Raw genomic sequence first — 15095 nt, 5'->3', positions numbered from 1 at the left:
AGCACTCAGACAGAACCGAGGAACCAAAGACACCGGCTCAATCAGCAACGGTGTGAGGTTCATCACACGCCCCACTCGCCCCAAATCGTGGATCCTCGTGTGCGCCTCCAATGGATCTCCGGTGGAGCGAATGGCGCGGCAGATGATTCGCTGGCTGCCGCAGAACGCGGAAGCATTCCCCAAGCGCAATCAACTGCGGCAGGTAGGCGGTTTCAAATTCAGATTCAGATTTAGATTTCTGATTTACAGATCTGCGGCTGATTTCCTTCGATTACGAAAGCGTTTGGTTTTATGGTTATTTCGGTTATTTAATATCGATGCAATCGAGCCGCAATTGAAATTGTTTTCCACTCGCTCGCTCGACCGGGCATCATAAGCTAGGTATCCGACTAGAACCCGGACTAAATCGGCTTGTTTGCGGTTAGCCGCGATACAGATACGCGCACAACAAGTATCCGCCAGATACTTTGATTTCTGCACAGAAAGAAATATGGTTGCATTGATATTGAGAACTGGAGACCTTGATCTTACGCCTAACTCGTTAGAAATAGAATATGGTCTGAGATAATTAACATATGAACCCGGTCCCTAATTAAAAATATATTTATTTTATCATTTTCTAGACTAATTTCGCGAGTTTGGATTGTAAATTTCTTTCTGTGCTTTGGTTAACTGTAACGTGAGCCAAACAAGTTTTCCCACCGATGAATATCGATGCATTGGCTCCGTACAGATTTATACACAATATGTTAAGAGCAGGCAAATAGAGCGACTGAGCGCCTGGTCAAAAGGTCAGATCTTGGCGCACCCCCAAAAGAGTCTGACTCACCCTTGGATCGCAGTTCGAATTTGCATTGGTTTGATTTGGTTTGGGTGCCTGGTTTTTGGCACATCATGCCACGACCCGATTGCAAATGTCAGATACGATCGACTCGAATTGGAAACCCACCTCGATTATGTGCTCTAGTTCTTTGGTATCGTTGCGCTCCTCCTCGGATTCGTCGTCCCAGCGCTTGTCGCCCTCGTCGATGCCCTCGTCAATGCAATCATCGTCTGTCTCTGCAACGAACAAGATCCAATCAGCTCTATAAGGTTCGGAGTTTATTGTATTATAATTATTTTTATTAAGTGTATCACAAAGAATACGTGATTCATGGCACGCCGCCTCACTCAACCTTCATCTTGTTTTCGCTCGTGGAGCCCGATAAACGGGGCTTTTGGTTTAAGAAAGTCCCTGCTTAAATATAAAAAAAACCGAGCTCAGATTGGGAACTTTATTGAGAGATTTAATTGCTGTTCTAAGCTATATGGTATATATCTGAGTCACAAAGAAACGAGCACAACGCGATTTCACAATTTGAAGAAAATAGTGTCAATACTGAATGTACTTTTATCTCAAAACACTTAAAGCTTGACTTCAATATACATAGATGATTGTGTGTCAAAGCTATAGATTATTCCCGAGAAACCATACTCACCATCTGCTGTCATAAAGTTGAACAGATTCTCCAGCTCCTGTGACACTTGGCACTCCTCGTCCTCCGGCAGGTTGTAATCCAACGCAGTGTAGACGATTTCCGCCAGTTCGCTGATAATCTGCAATGGGATTAAACGGACAAATATTAAATATAATAATTAGAGGGCTATGAAAAAATGGCATGCCATGCCGCCAGCAAAATGCAGTTGAGGTTGGGGCCGAAGGTTAAGGCCGATGAGCCATAAAAAATTGTGCAGCGTGTAATGCAGTTAACCCCCCGAAGCCCTGAAGTCTGCGAGTCGGGGATTCCGTGTGCCTTGTTCAGACAGCAGTTCATTAAACCGACACTCTAATTGGAGTTTGAAGTTGACGGAGCTTCGTTGGAAAGCAGAAAATATATATATATATATATCTGTATACATATACATATATATTTATATGTAATTGGTGTTCGGGAAGTTGTAGAGTTCAGGTGCAGCAAGCAACGAGCAGCGCCAACTTCAAACAGCCAAGTGCAGTGTCAGCTGTTGTTTCACTTTCACTTTGGCGTTGGCGAAATCACTTGCCGAAAAAGCTACAAGGTGTTAAAGCATCCAAACATCCGAACATCCAAACCGAAGAAGCCAAAGCCGTTAAATAATATTTCGGTGGCGTTATTTTAAGCCCAGCCAGTGAGCCCGTCTTCATCTTCATCTTCACCTTCATCGCCGGCCCAAGCTCAATCTCAATCTCAATCTCGATCCGCATCCAAATCTGCGCGTGGGCTGCCGGCGCCGCCCACACACTTTATGCACATTATGGCACATTTTCTCAACCACGTTCACATGGATTTGTTTTTATCGTGGAAATTAAATGATAAAACATTGTGACAGCTGTGCAGTGGAAGCAGTGGATGCAGTGCCGAGTGGCATTTCCACCCGGGGCTCTGCACCACTGAAGAGGTTGACAACAAATGTCAGCTAAACGCTTCCAGCGTTTTTGCCCCTCCGTGGAGTAGGAGACCCTTACATCATTTGCCGAAGAATTGCAGCTGCAATGCCTGTTGCACCGCTGCAGTTGCAGTTGCAGTTGCAGGCGTTGAAGGTTGAGAGACATAATTAATGGGAAAATTATGGAAGAGGTGGAAGTCAAGTGAGCGCTAGTGGGATATATGGTAAAGTGAAGTGGTGGAAAAACAAATCCAAAGACCGAACAAATACTAACAATCAGATTGTAAAATAGCAAATGCTATTTGGTGTTATATCGTTTAATGCCACATCAATATTAGATGACATAAATGCCAGAAATGCAATAAATGATTAAGTTTATAGATTTTTTTTAAGACTTTTGGAAAGTTCTCATACTTAAAGAAGTTCCTGAGGGAAAAGGCCTATTAAAATTGATAGAAATTGGCATCATTGGGCTGAGAGAAGGCGAGGTCGCCAACTAATGATCACGCCCAGCAATTAAGAGCATAATGACAGCCTATATAGGCACAAATCAGGCGACTTTTAAGCAGGAACCATGTGAATTTTCCCATGCAATTAGCAGGGAGAACAGAACTGGGAATATCTTTGGATTCGGAATGTGCATTGTGGACGGTAAACCGTGGTGAGGCAAAGTGTAATATGCCAAAGGCAACCGCTTCGTGGCTATTTCTTTCCCCACTTTGCATATACCTCCAGTCTAAATAAGTGAGACTGTCTTTGTCGAGGGTGCGCCTGTTCCCAATCCGACGATTCTCAGCGAAAAACAACAACTAAAATAAACTGCTCCCCGAACTCGGGCTAATATCAAAGTTGAAACCACGGACATGCAATGCGGCAATTATATAGTAAGCCAGTTGCCAAAGTTCCATTTCGGTTTTCGGCGAACAAAGGGTCTCCACGCCACCCACTCCACCTCCCATCGTTGTCAATCTAGTCAGTTTAACCTTTAGCCTCACCTCAACAACGAGGATTTACTGTACTTGCTTTGTTGGGTCTCATCGGCTACTGCCTGGCTATTTCCTTTTTTTTTTGGGCCAGTTTGGACATTGTTTTATAAGCAGGAGCTGCTGAGTCAGGCGACTCGAATCGGGGCAGGGAAGTAGTCTGAAGTCTGGTGAGGTGTGAATATTTGAATGCACTTGGGGGCGCAGCTGTAATTGCCAACTGTCCGTTCAAGTGTATGAAAATAAATTAACAAAAGGTCAAATCGATCATCAGAGTCTTTGAAAGGTTGGACTCTTTTGGAAGTAAAGAGACAAGAACTATTTAAAAATCCTATTTTCGCAGAAGTTATCCTTATAGATACATTTTAGACAGGAAAACTGTTACTAGGATATCTAATAGTTCTAAAATATCTCGAGACAAGACCAGAGAAGAAACTTTCGTGCACTACACTCTGATATATTTATGTGCGGACCTCTTGCATCCTCCATTATGACTACCCATTGTCTCCTAAGCATCTGGGGGAATCATAAACTCCTTGTCTGGCCATCTGCCCCCACTCCTTGCTCGCGTCCATTCCTCTGCGGTCTCGAGTCTGCGATCTCCTACTGTTTTCTGTGATCTACCCACTTGACTTGACCATTTCCTAGAGGCTGGCTTCGACTTTTTTCTGTCGCTATCAGGATTCACATTTTATGCAATTGTTTCCATAGAAAGAATGCCGTGTATAAATACGTATATATATAGAGGGATGTAGCATATATATAGGCAAACGACAATCGGCAGCCGGCGCACAAGTAGCTCTCGACTTGGCCACTTCTCCAGGCTATCTGGTCAGTCGTGATCAATGTTGGCAGCAGCAACATCGCAGCAGCAACTGCAACTGCAACTGCAACAGCAACAGCGGCAAAAAATGCGACGCCAATGTAAAGCAGCATAAAACGGTCGGAACTCTTTTTTCGTTTTTCTAGGAGGGATTGGGGGGCTGAACAACGTTGACAAGGCGACGCTGGCGACAACGATTAAAATCTCTAGGGAACAGAGCTCACAAAAACAAGAATAAGTAAAATAAATAAAAAGCCGCAGAAAGAGACAATGAGAACTGGAAATATTTTTGTAAATTACAATGCAATTTTGTGCCACGCACACAAAAGGCTCGCTTTTTGCTCCTCGTTCTCCTATTTTTGTTTGCTAAGCCCGGTCAACTGTTTCGGGCCCATTAAGCACTTTACATTCGATGTGGCAAGATCAAAGTGGCTGAAATTTATGGCCGCAGATACTGTGAGATACACGGGACCAACTGCCTGCCTGCGACCAAGACCCACTATGGCCCACAGGCCAGTGGGTTGAAGGAAACCAAACCACATCTCGGCCGGCTGGGAGCAGGTTATACAATTTTAGATTTTCCAGTTTCTCTGCCAGGCATCCGAGATGGATGACAGGGGCGACAGGTGGGCATGGGGGATCATTTGTGATAAGGAGATGGCAGGGGAGGCCAATGAGTATGCATGTTTGACCCAAATTCAAGACAAGACTCGAACAGCCCAGAGAGAAATATGAATATGAGCGGTACACAGGGGGAAAGGTTTGGTATTCTAAGCAGAAATATTTCGAGAAATATGTTTATTTATTTTATTTTTTAAAGTAATATTCTGTAATTCATTAGGTTTTGTTTATAGGCCCATAATAAATTGTATACTAATTTTTACAGTGCACCACACAAGTCGCATGTCATCTAATAATTGCGTTCTCAGCTTATCAGCAAGGTGTCGTCGCCACACTCAAAAAAGCAGGGGAAAGTGAATGGGAATGAGAATCGAAACGAATGTGAATGTGAATGCGAGTGGTAGTGTGAATATGAGCGGGGACTTAAGTGCGGCTCGGTATTTGTAACTGTCTTGAAATAATATTTGCACATTTTACCAAGACCGCCTGCAATTAGCAGGGGAAATGATTATCAGGCAGGTGGCTCCCCCGCCCGCCCACATTTCCCCTTTCGCCCACCCCATTTTTGAGGTGCATGTTGCCTTGTGGATTTCAGGTGAGTCTGCTGCTTTTGTCGTTTTCTTGTCTTTTGTTGCCAGCAACTCGTTTGCCTCGCAAACTTTTGTTTGTTTCGGCATAGACGTGCGAACTGGGTTAATTTTCTATATATACCTATGTATATAAATGTATATAAATCTATGTACAAGATATAACTATGCTGGTGCTACAATTATTGTTTATGTTCATGTAGAAAACGGTAATTCACACGATTCGCAACGTCTAAAATTGTGAATAACAATAATTTCCCATTATTTTCTTTCTTTGTTGATACCATAAATACATATACAACTGGCTTTTGGCCTGAAAAGTGGACGAAAGAGGCAAGTATGCGATCTTTTGCGAACTGATAAGGCAATTATGGAGTTGAGAATGTGGGGCACAGCGCGAGATACCGGGAAGCCCCTAGAGCAACTGGCATATTATGACTCATTGAGCGCGATCGAATGAATTCGTTTTAATTCTTGTAAAAATAAATATTTGAAAATCCAAATAATAACATTAGGATTTAGGATTTAGTTATTCTTCTCAGTGGACAGTCTTGGAGATTAGAGCCATTTGCTACTCGCCTTCGTGCGCTCATGTATCCATGGGAACCTATTTCGCCAATTCCCCAGTTTACCCAACCCATCCATCAACATCGACCGTCGAATGCCTCAATCAAAACGCTTAGTGCAGTTCCGGTAAGTTCTCTGATCTCTCCAAGATCGGACCAGGCCACCTAGAAAAGACTTCTCGAGCACACAGACAGCAGACAGCAGACTGAGCCTCTTTTGAAGACAGGCTTAGAAGGAGAGATCGGAGATTGCGATCAAAGCCCTACAGCAATCAATGGGCAGCAATAAGCAGCAGATCGGCCGTCAATATCAAAAACTGAGACCCAAGATCCCACCGTCACAACAGACCGACGGACAACGCATCGATAGTAATCGATAAACGAGTTTTCGGATTTTGGGGAGCGAGGTGGGGCGTAATCCCTAACAGCATTATAACGGAACCCGAAACAAAACGCTAATTGTACTCGCCTCTAGAACATGACTCCGAATCAAAGAACTGCCAAGGGGCCGTAGCCTACAAAACGCCATATATCAATATTTGGGCATCTGCGGATCAGGTTGAGGATGGGGGCATCCAGAAGGGGGTGGTGATCATACTGGTACTGATGGCGACGATGAGATAGCACAAAACGCTGGCGTTTAATTGGGTAATTGGCTCAAGTACCGTACGTATTACCACCGGCGGACCAAAACAGAAATTGAAATACTCGCACATGACTGCAGAACTCAGCCGAACCGCTCTGAACTCAACTGCCCCTCTAAATCAAACGACCGCGAACACGTCGCGAAAATATACGGCCAAAATCGGTCATAAAAACGGGCTTAACATCTTTATAATATTGCCATTATCTGCGACATAAAACACGAAAAATGGTAACATCTAAACCACGAGTCACAAATATACAGATTGAGGGTGAGGATAGAAATGTATGTATGATTGAATTTTCGAAGTGAATACTACCACTTCCTTTTCAGTGCATAAAACATATCTGATCTTAAGTTCAATTTATTTCTCCCTGTGCAGCGGTTATGGCAACCACTACACCCCTAATGCCACTAAATTGCAAGTGTGCCTATGAATCGAGCCTGGCCAAGAGAAGTCGGAGCTGGCAAACAGAATAGAATGGCTAGTGCCGGGACCAACTCGTTTTTTTTTTTTTTTTTTTTTTTTTTTTTTGGATATATTAATTTAAAACTGTCCTTCGCGGACAATCATTAAATTTGATGACTAAACTTAACGGTAGAGAATTAATTGATTACATAAATTGTTGCGAAACTATACAATAACTGTCGATATTGTATGTATGATGTATATAATAATGTATGTATATAATTTAATTTAATTTGCGTGTCTAATCCCAGAGAGGTCCAAAGTGTGTGATCGGTGCAGCCTCCTGGTGCGTTGACTGGTGTCCAGCAGGTCTTGTGCCAGGTTGTTTGGGTGGTCTTGAAGCCTCTGCATGTACTGCCTGCTGCTTTTCTTAATCTCATCCTTCACCCAGGGGAAGCTGAGGACCTCGTGTATAGTGGCATTATCGTGGAAAGGGTGAGCGTTTGTGACTGTGCGGAGCGTTTTGTTTTCGAATGTCTGGATAATGTTGATGTTACTTTTCGATGCAGTGCCCCACAGTTGAATGCCATACGTCCAGATTGGCCTTATGATCGCTTTGTAGATAAGGAGCTTAGTGGAAGTCGGTAGCTTAGATTGTCTGCCCATCAGCCAGTAGAATTCACGGACTCGGTTCTCCGCCTGTTTCCGCTTCTTTAGCAGGTGTGGTCTCATGTAAGTCTCCTGTCCAGTGTAAAGCCAAGATAATTTGGATTGGCTACCTCTGGGATTGGGAACCCGTTGAAACTGACTGGTGGGCAAGTGCCGCGTCTAGTTGCGAAGGTGGTAGCGGTTGACTTGTCGCTGTTTACCGATATATTCCATCTCGTGTGCCACGTGTTCAGTAGATCTAGTTGCTCCTGCATAGTCTGGGAGGCCTCTGCTGGGGTATCTGCTGTTGTTAGGAACGCAGTATCATCGGCGTAAGTGGCTGCCATAATGTACTGGCTCGGTATCACCGGCAGGTCAGCCGAATACGCGTTGTAGAGGAGCGGACCGAGAACGCTTCCTTGGGGAACTCCTGCACGGGCTTCTTTGACGTCTGAGCGCGCTTCTCCACACCTGACGGCGAATCTTCTGCCCTCCAGGAACGATTTTAAGAACTTGAAATATGGCTGGGGCAGGCCGTTTTTGAGCTTTAGGAGGAGACCGGGGTGCCAAACACGATCAAAGGCTTGCTTAATGTCCAGCATTACTGCTAGGCAGTATTTCTTATTCTCAAAGGCGTCCAGGATATATTGCGCTACTCGGTGGCCTTGCTCTGGTGTCCCGTGGCGGCGCCTAAAGCCAAACTGGTGATCAGGGATCAGACCAGCCTCCTCAATCACCGGCAATACTCTGGTCAAAAATACTCTTTCGAGTATCTTGGAGAGTACTGGTAGTAGGCTGATCGGGCGGTAGGAGGCGGGATTGGCTTCGTGTTTACCAGGCTTCAGGATCATAACTACTTCGGCGCGTTTCCATGATGAAGGGAAGTGCCCCAATTGCAAGCACTTATTTATTATGGTCGTGATTAGTGACTTGCTAATAGGGGGGAGGAGCTTTAAAGCAATGGCATTGATGGCATCATCGCCTGGAGCCTTGTGGTTACCCATTGCCGCTATTAAATTGCTGATTTCCTCTTCCGTGGCCTGGGGTATCGACTCGGAGTCAAAGAGAGGTTCTGACAGGAGCCTGGCTGTTTCGGCTGCTTCATTTGGGGAACATCGATTGGCTGGTGTGAAGACTTCCTCCAAGTGCTCGGCGAATGCGTTGGCTCTTTCGGTCTCAGTTCTGCACCATGAGTTGTCTTGTCTTCTGATGGGCGGGATCCTCTTCAGTGGCCTCTTGATGCGCTTGGTAACATTCCACAGGTTGTGGTGGGGATCACCCGGCGCGAGATTACCAACAAAGCTGTCGAGGGCCTCCTTCCTTAGCCTGACCAGAGTTTCCTTCAGCTCCTTGGTGGCTCTGTTGAGAGCTGTTTTGTCTCTAGGGTTCCTGGAGAGGAACCAAACCCGTCGGAGACGCCTTTTCTCTGACTTGAGCTCATTAACCCGATGATTCCAAAAGTGGACGTCTCTACTTCTGTCCCTCGTTTGGTTAGAGAACCTTGGAGCAGCATAAGTTGCTGCCTCCTGAATTTGCGAGGTGAGGTTCACAACGGCCGCATCTATAAGTTCAGGGGTATCCAATGGTGGATTAGTGACTGTCGAGTTGTTCAGCCAGTGGTGGTATTTGCTGATGTCGGACGTTTTGAAGATTAACTTTTTACCCGCGGATCTCAACATGGCTGAGGCGTAGACCGAAACGGCAATGGCACTATGGTCCGAGAGAAGGTCTTCCACCTCCCTGGTCTGGATTCTTGCCGGGTCCAGGCCGCCAGAGATCGCAAAGTCCAAGATGTCTGGAGTTTTTGCAGGGTCAGTGGGCCAGTATGTTGGCGTCCCAGTTCCGTGGCAATTGAGGTTGCGGGAGAGAACCTGCCTGCATAGCGCGCGTCCTTTTGGATTGCATACTCTGGAACCCCACCAAGTGTGCTTGGCGTTAAAGTCACCTCCTATGACGAATTTGGGGCCGAGGCTGTCCAAAAGCGAAGAGAAGCAATCGTCCGTGGCTCTAAATCTGGGTGGGCAGTAGGCAGCAGCTAAGGTAATGTCTCCGTGGGTGGTGCTTACCGATATTCGGGCGCATTGCACCCAATCCTCTTGAATTGGTGGTTGGGTGTCGAATTTGATGCTGCTGCGAATAAGGATGGCGGCGCCGCCGCGTGCTGAACCATTAGGGTGGATGGCTGACACGAGGTCATACCCCCTTAAGGTGAAGTAGGACCTGTCTGAAAAATGGGTTTCGGATATGAGGAGAATATCTGCTTGGTTGGTCTTGCAATAAAGCTCGACCTCTGGCCTGTTGTTGATCAGGCCGTTTGCGTTCCAGATGGTTATGTCTAGTGCTGATTGCATAGGGACTTACAGACGGTTGCCATCATCTGATTCATTTGACTCATTACCTTCTCCATCATCTGATTCGTTTGACTCATCGCCTTCTCCATCATTTTTTCAAACATGGCTTCCATTCTGCCCATTATTGTTTCCATCAGGTTGTCAAAATTGGCCTGAGTATGAGGGATGGCATGTGTCTCATCAGTTGCCTGCTTGACAGCGTTGGCAAAACTAACGTTAGGAGTAACCTTGCTGCTGCTCACAGTGTAATGGGCGCGTGGGGCTGAAGCCAGCTTTGGAGCGAGCATGCTTTTGGCCTTCTTATATGCGGGACAACCTTTATATGAGGCTGCATGCGGTCCTTCGCAGTGCAAGCAATGGGCCGGCTTATTATTATTTTTACACTCAACGGTTGGGTGGCTGTCTCCGCACTTGACACACCTGTGTTCTAGGTGGCAGTACCGTTGGGTATGTCCAAATGCCTGACAGCGATAGCATTGCGGCACGTCATTAAACTTTATCGGTGGCTCGATTGTCACCACTGATCTGCAAAGTCGCGTAACTTTATAGGCCTCCTTGTTGTTCTTGGCCGGCTCGAGATTGGCGAAAAATATGTTAAGTGGCTTTTTGGTACTTCTTTGGGTGGGGTTGTAGAGGTCTCTGACCTTGTGTCCGTGACGGTTTAGCCCATCCCGAATTTCCTCTGGGTCCGTTGAGTAGTGAAGACCTTTGATGACTACTCTATAGGCACGTTCGTCTCGGGGCTGGAAGGTTTGAAACCTTTTATTGGACTTGGCCAAGAAGTCCTTCAGGGCGGAGAAGCTTTCCTTGTCCGGGGTCATCACGCGAACGTTGTTGTTGCTTGCCATTTTCAGTGTGAACTCCACATCATTGCCAAGTACTCCAGCAATGCTATTAGTGAGAGCCTTGATATTGGTCACATCCGGTATGAAGATTGGTGGTGGCTTGAAAGTCCTGAGAGTAGTCTTGGGTTTGCCCGGGGTTTTGGTGGCAGCAGGTCCAGGTTCTCCGTCTTGGATGCCTTGTTCGTCGTCGTCATTGCCGTCCTCTTCGTTCGAGAGAATGGCAATTCTGTTTGCCAGCCTTCGACGATAGGCTGCGCTGATGTTGGGCGTGGGTTTGCTCACAGGTTTGCGCTTGCCAGGCTCCGAATGCGAGGTGCTGGAGTCGCTGCTCGGGCTGGGTTCCCTTACTCTGCGGGCCTTCTTGCAGGGGGTTGATTTCCCTGGCTTGTGGGCGCAGGGGGTGGCCTGCCAATCCATGATGAGGGGGGATGGATCGTGGGGGGGGGAGGGGGGGGACGGTGTCTGGGTACAGCTGGTCGGTGTACCAACCACTGCACGTGGGTGCTGCTGTGTTAAATTGCTAAAATGCGGGCTCTATGTGAACAACACAGATAACTCGCGGCCCGCAGGCACGTCTGCACTCGTTGAGTGTTCGATCGCGACGATATGCTATGGTGAACACAAAATTAACTTCGTAAAAAAGTAAAGTACGACAGTAGACGCAAATAATGATATAATGCAACTCCTCTATGTGCAGGCAGGTCCCAAAAATTAGATAGATACAGGTATATACGTATACGCCGCACGTACATATCCGTGTATATATGTAAGTTGGAAAAGTAACTGTTACTCTCCCAAGTGAACCAGCAACTTGTTTGGCGTCTTCTTTCCATTTGGCACAAAATATAGAAGAGGTTGGCGAATCCCTGATACTCATCATTCAGGAAAAAATATATCTATTAAGAAGACCAGTCAGTTATTTGTGTAACTACATTGCAATAATTATGATCTGTGATCTTGAACTATTTTCTCAGCTTCTAAAGAATATTTGGTACGCTAATCAAAGGTAACATTATTTGCAACTATGCTTTCAAAAGATTCAAGAGAGTGGAGGTTAAACCCAACGAGCTCACCTGATAATTTTCGTAACATTTAAAATAGCCCACCCATTCCTACCACCCAAACAGCCAAAGGGTATCAAAAAAGACTGGTTCGCTTTTGGAGTGTTGTTTTGGGGGTCTTAAAGTGGCAGAGCAATTGAACAAGTGAGTGCCTGGCATTGGTGTGTATCTGTATCTGTATCTGTATCTGTGTGTGTCCGTGTCCGTGGCCTGGACCCCAACTGCATCTCGTCTTTGGAGGCTGCTGGCCCGGCCCATTGAAGTGATGTTTTAATGAGTCCTTTATCACGTCCATGTGCCACGAACTGGCAGCCCCAGAAATGGGTTTCAATGGGTTGGGTTTCGTCCAGCGAGAGCCACGAATTATGGCTTCATTCCCACAGAGAAATCCCAAGTGCTAGTCGTTTGCATTTATTCTAATTTCGAGTGTGGCCCCCACTTGAGGGGCTCCTTGTGGATTTTGGGTTCTTGAATTGTTCATTGTTTGCCTAACGGTCAGCGAAGAGGGGGAGGAGGTTGAGGTGGCCTCAGGCGTCAAATATTGACATGCATTCAATTCAAATGCTTGATGTTTGTTTAGGCGCCCAAAAGATTGAAGTGTGTAGAAAATGCAGTTTTAAAAATATTGGAAAATAAAATTTAATTTAAGCCGTTGAACTAATGTGGTTGTTAATACCAAATTCTTGAAATGGAAATTCTAAAGAAACGGTTCTCTTGACGAAGTAAAAAAAACTAGTGACGAAACAGCTTTTCTAATTTCGCTCAGTGTATTTATGTTAAAGGCATGGGCAAAGCACGGCGGTGCATGCAATTACAGACGCTCGTGAATACAATTGCTCCATAGAATCAGCTCCAGAGACAATCCCGTAGCACCAGCTCCGCCGAGCCATGAAGTTTTGCCTCTTGGCTGCCTCTCGAACTTTTCCTCCGTATCCCATATCCCATATCCCATATATACCATTTCCAATTCCACTCCCTTTTCGGCCATCGTCTTCATCCGCAGGCCCGAGAACGTTTAGTTGATCGACACTTTTATGTTGACGTCGTGCGCGCGTTGTCATCGTCATCAACATGGTCATCATCCCCATCCCATGCGATCTCCATGCGATACCCATACGATACCCATACGCGATCTCTTGGCAGTTCTGGTGCTGTGCCTGCCATCCATTGATTGATTCCCTAGAACAATGGGCCATGGAGCGATGCGTCTGCGCCGTCACCAAGGCGAACTAGCAACAGGCGTCGAGTGGCACAGTGGGACAAAGTGTTTGGTTTGAAGGGGAAATTCGGGAAATTGATTGCCACTGCAGAAGTGCTCTTATTTTACACATAAAAGTGTTCTGCCTTTTTTAATATTTCTTTTGTATGAATAAACAATATGTGTACTCTCTAGCATTGGACACTAAAGGTGTTAGCATGGTTTTCAGCCACTCTCGTCCCACTGCGCCATGTTTCGCCTATTATAAATGCGTAGCTATAGCAGCTAGTCATATCCAGAGTCGTGGTTGTAGCCGGAGTCAGAGAACCAGAGCCAAAACCAGAGAACCAGACGAAGCATAAAGCAGCAAACGGCGAGGCACTCAACCAAGTCGCCATCCAGAGGCGACTCATTGTTTTTGGAGCTGGCCAACGGCAGCAGCAGCAACAGCAGAGCAGCAGCAGCAACCAAAGTTGCAAGTGGAAGTGGCAGCAACTGTTGCTTGTTGCTGCCGATGTTGTTGCTACTGGAGCATAAGGCATACGAATGTACCGGGACGAACTGAACCCATAAAAGTACGGGCGGGCCAGTTAAATGGAACAGGTAGGCCAGCTGTTCACGCTCTGAAAAAGCGATGACTTATTTCGTTTAATTTCTCAAAGCAAAACGAGGAAAAAAGAGTTTCGAGGCGGAAAGGAACGAAACCCGAGAGCCTTATTTTATGCACAATATTTACTGTAAACAATTTGCACGCTTTTGGGAGTTAATATTAGCTCGGCGTAATCATCAAACCTTCATCTCGCACCGCAGTTTGCATTGGTAATTGCCCATCGCACGGCGTTGACTTCACTCCCAAAATATTTATCCCAATCGATGTCCAGGCGTTAAAAACTCGCTTTCCGGCCCAATCAGAATGAAGTCGAAGTCAGTTGCGCATTAAATTACACTGGCCTACGAAGTGTGTGTCACCCGATATCTGTGATATTTGGGCCACGGCTTCTGCACATCGTGTGGTTATCTATTTTGGAGATACGAAAACTCTTTGCACGAGACTTTTAGCCCTGACAGCCGAAAGCGGTTTCATAACCAAATAATTGTTTCTTTGGTGTAATGAATTTGGTTTTTAGGTGGGAGAATACGCTACGGAGGCAAATAGATGATAATCAAGGGTTTTAAGGCACACATTAAGTATATTACTTAACCTTGCGCCATTAAAGGGATTTAGATTGTGGGATACTTAGTCACCAGATAGCAAAAAGCCTTGGGTTGTAAAACAAAGCACAGTAATTTGTTATTTGGCCAGAACTATTTTTAATTGTATCTCGTGAATGAAGTCAATTAGATTTATTTTTAGAAATATCTAATGGTTGGGAAAATATTGAAATGGTGCTAGTTACACAACATGACCTTTCGAAAATGTAAGCGTATTAATCCAAAATCGTCTTCCGGCAACATTAAACTCGCCCAGCTTAATTATGCCCTGCCCTATTCGGAATATTTGGCAATTCGCCCGTATAACACAATAAAAGGAAATATTAAAGCTGCCTGTCAAGCGAAGTTATCCTATTTGGCGGCCCCGAAAAGCCGCCAAAGCCACCGATTCCGACTTGGACTCCGACTTCGATTCCCTCGGGTAGGTGGCGCACCCAAACAGTATCGGAAATCCATAAACCAATTACAGAAGTGCCCCTACTTTGCAACTCTACGGAAACCTATTTATGGCAATGCAAGCGCAACAAATGGAGCTGGCCAAGCCCTTAGCCAGACTTATGGAAGAAATTGGATGGTGTGGGGGTATGTATAATACTTTCGAAGGTTTATTCGGCTGTTTGCCCAGTGAGCAGTGGAGTGTGGCGAAGCGCATCCCCGATTGACTCACTATCAGGGGTATGGATAACAGATTTCTAGGCGACCTTAGTGGGCTGGGCAGACCGCAGAAATTCGCCAACCGACT

The 15095-nt window shown here is 45.8% G+C and overlaps 1 protein-coding gene across 4 annotated transcripts in view; it reads right to left on the bottom strand.

The window, feature by feature from the left end:
* The window catches only part of LOC6618124 (protein spire), a 40129-nt gene that overhangs the window by 11725 nt on the left and 13309 nt on the right, over window positions 1-15095 (bottom strand). For all 4 annotated transcript variants that reach the window (XM_032714056.1, XM_002042386.2, XM_032714054.1 and 1 more), the window contains exons 3-4: window positions 1479-1596; window positions 950-1059 (exon numbers count right to left, since the gene is read on the bottom strand). In XM_032714056.1, the coding sequence (XP_032569947.1) occupies window positions 950-1059; window positions 1479-1596 (228 nt within the window). The remainder of the gene's footprint in view (window positions 1-949; window positions 1060-1478; window positions 1597-15095) is intronic.

This window comes from Drosophila sechellia, chromosome 2L (assembly GCF_004382195.2).
Source record: "Drosophila sechellia strain sech25 chromosome 2L, ASM438219v1, whole genome shotgun sequence".
Taxonomy (NCBI): domain Eukaryota; kingdom Metazoa; phylum Arthropoda; class Insecta; order Diptera; family Drosophilidae; genus Drosophila; species Drosophila sechellia.
This window is presented reverse-complemented; position numbering and strand designations above follow the sequence as displayed.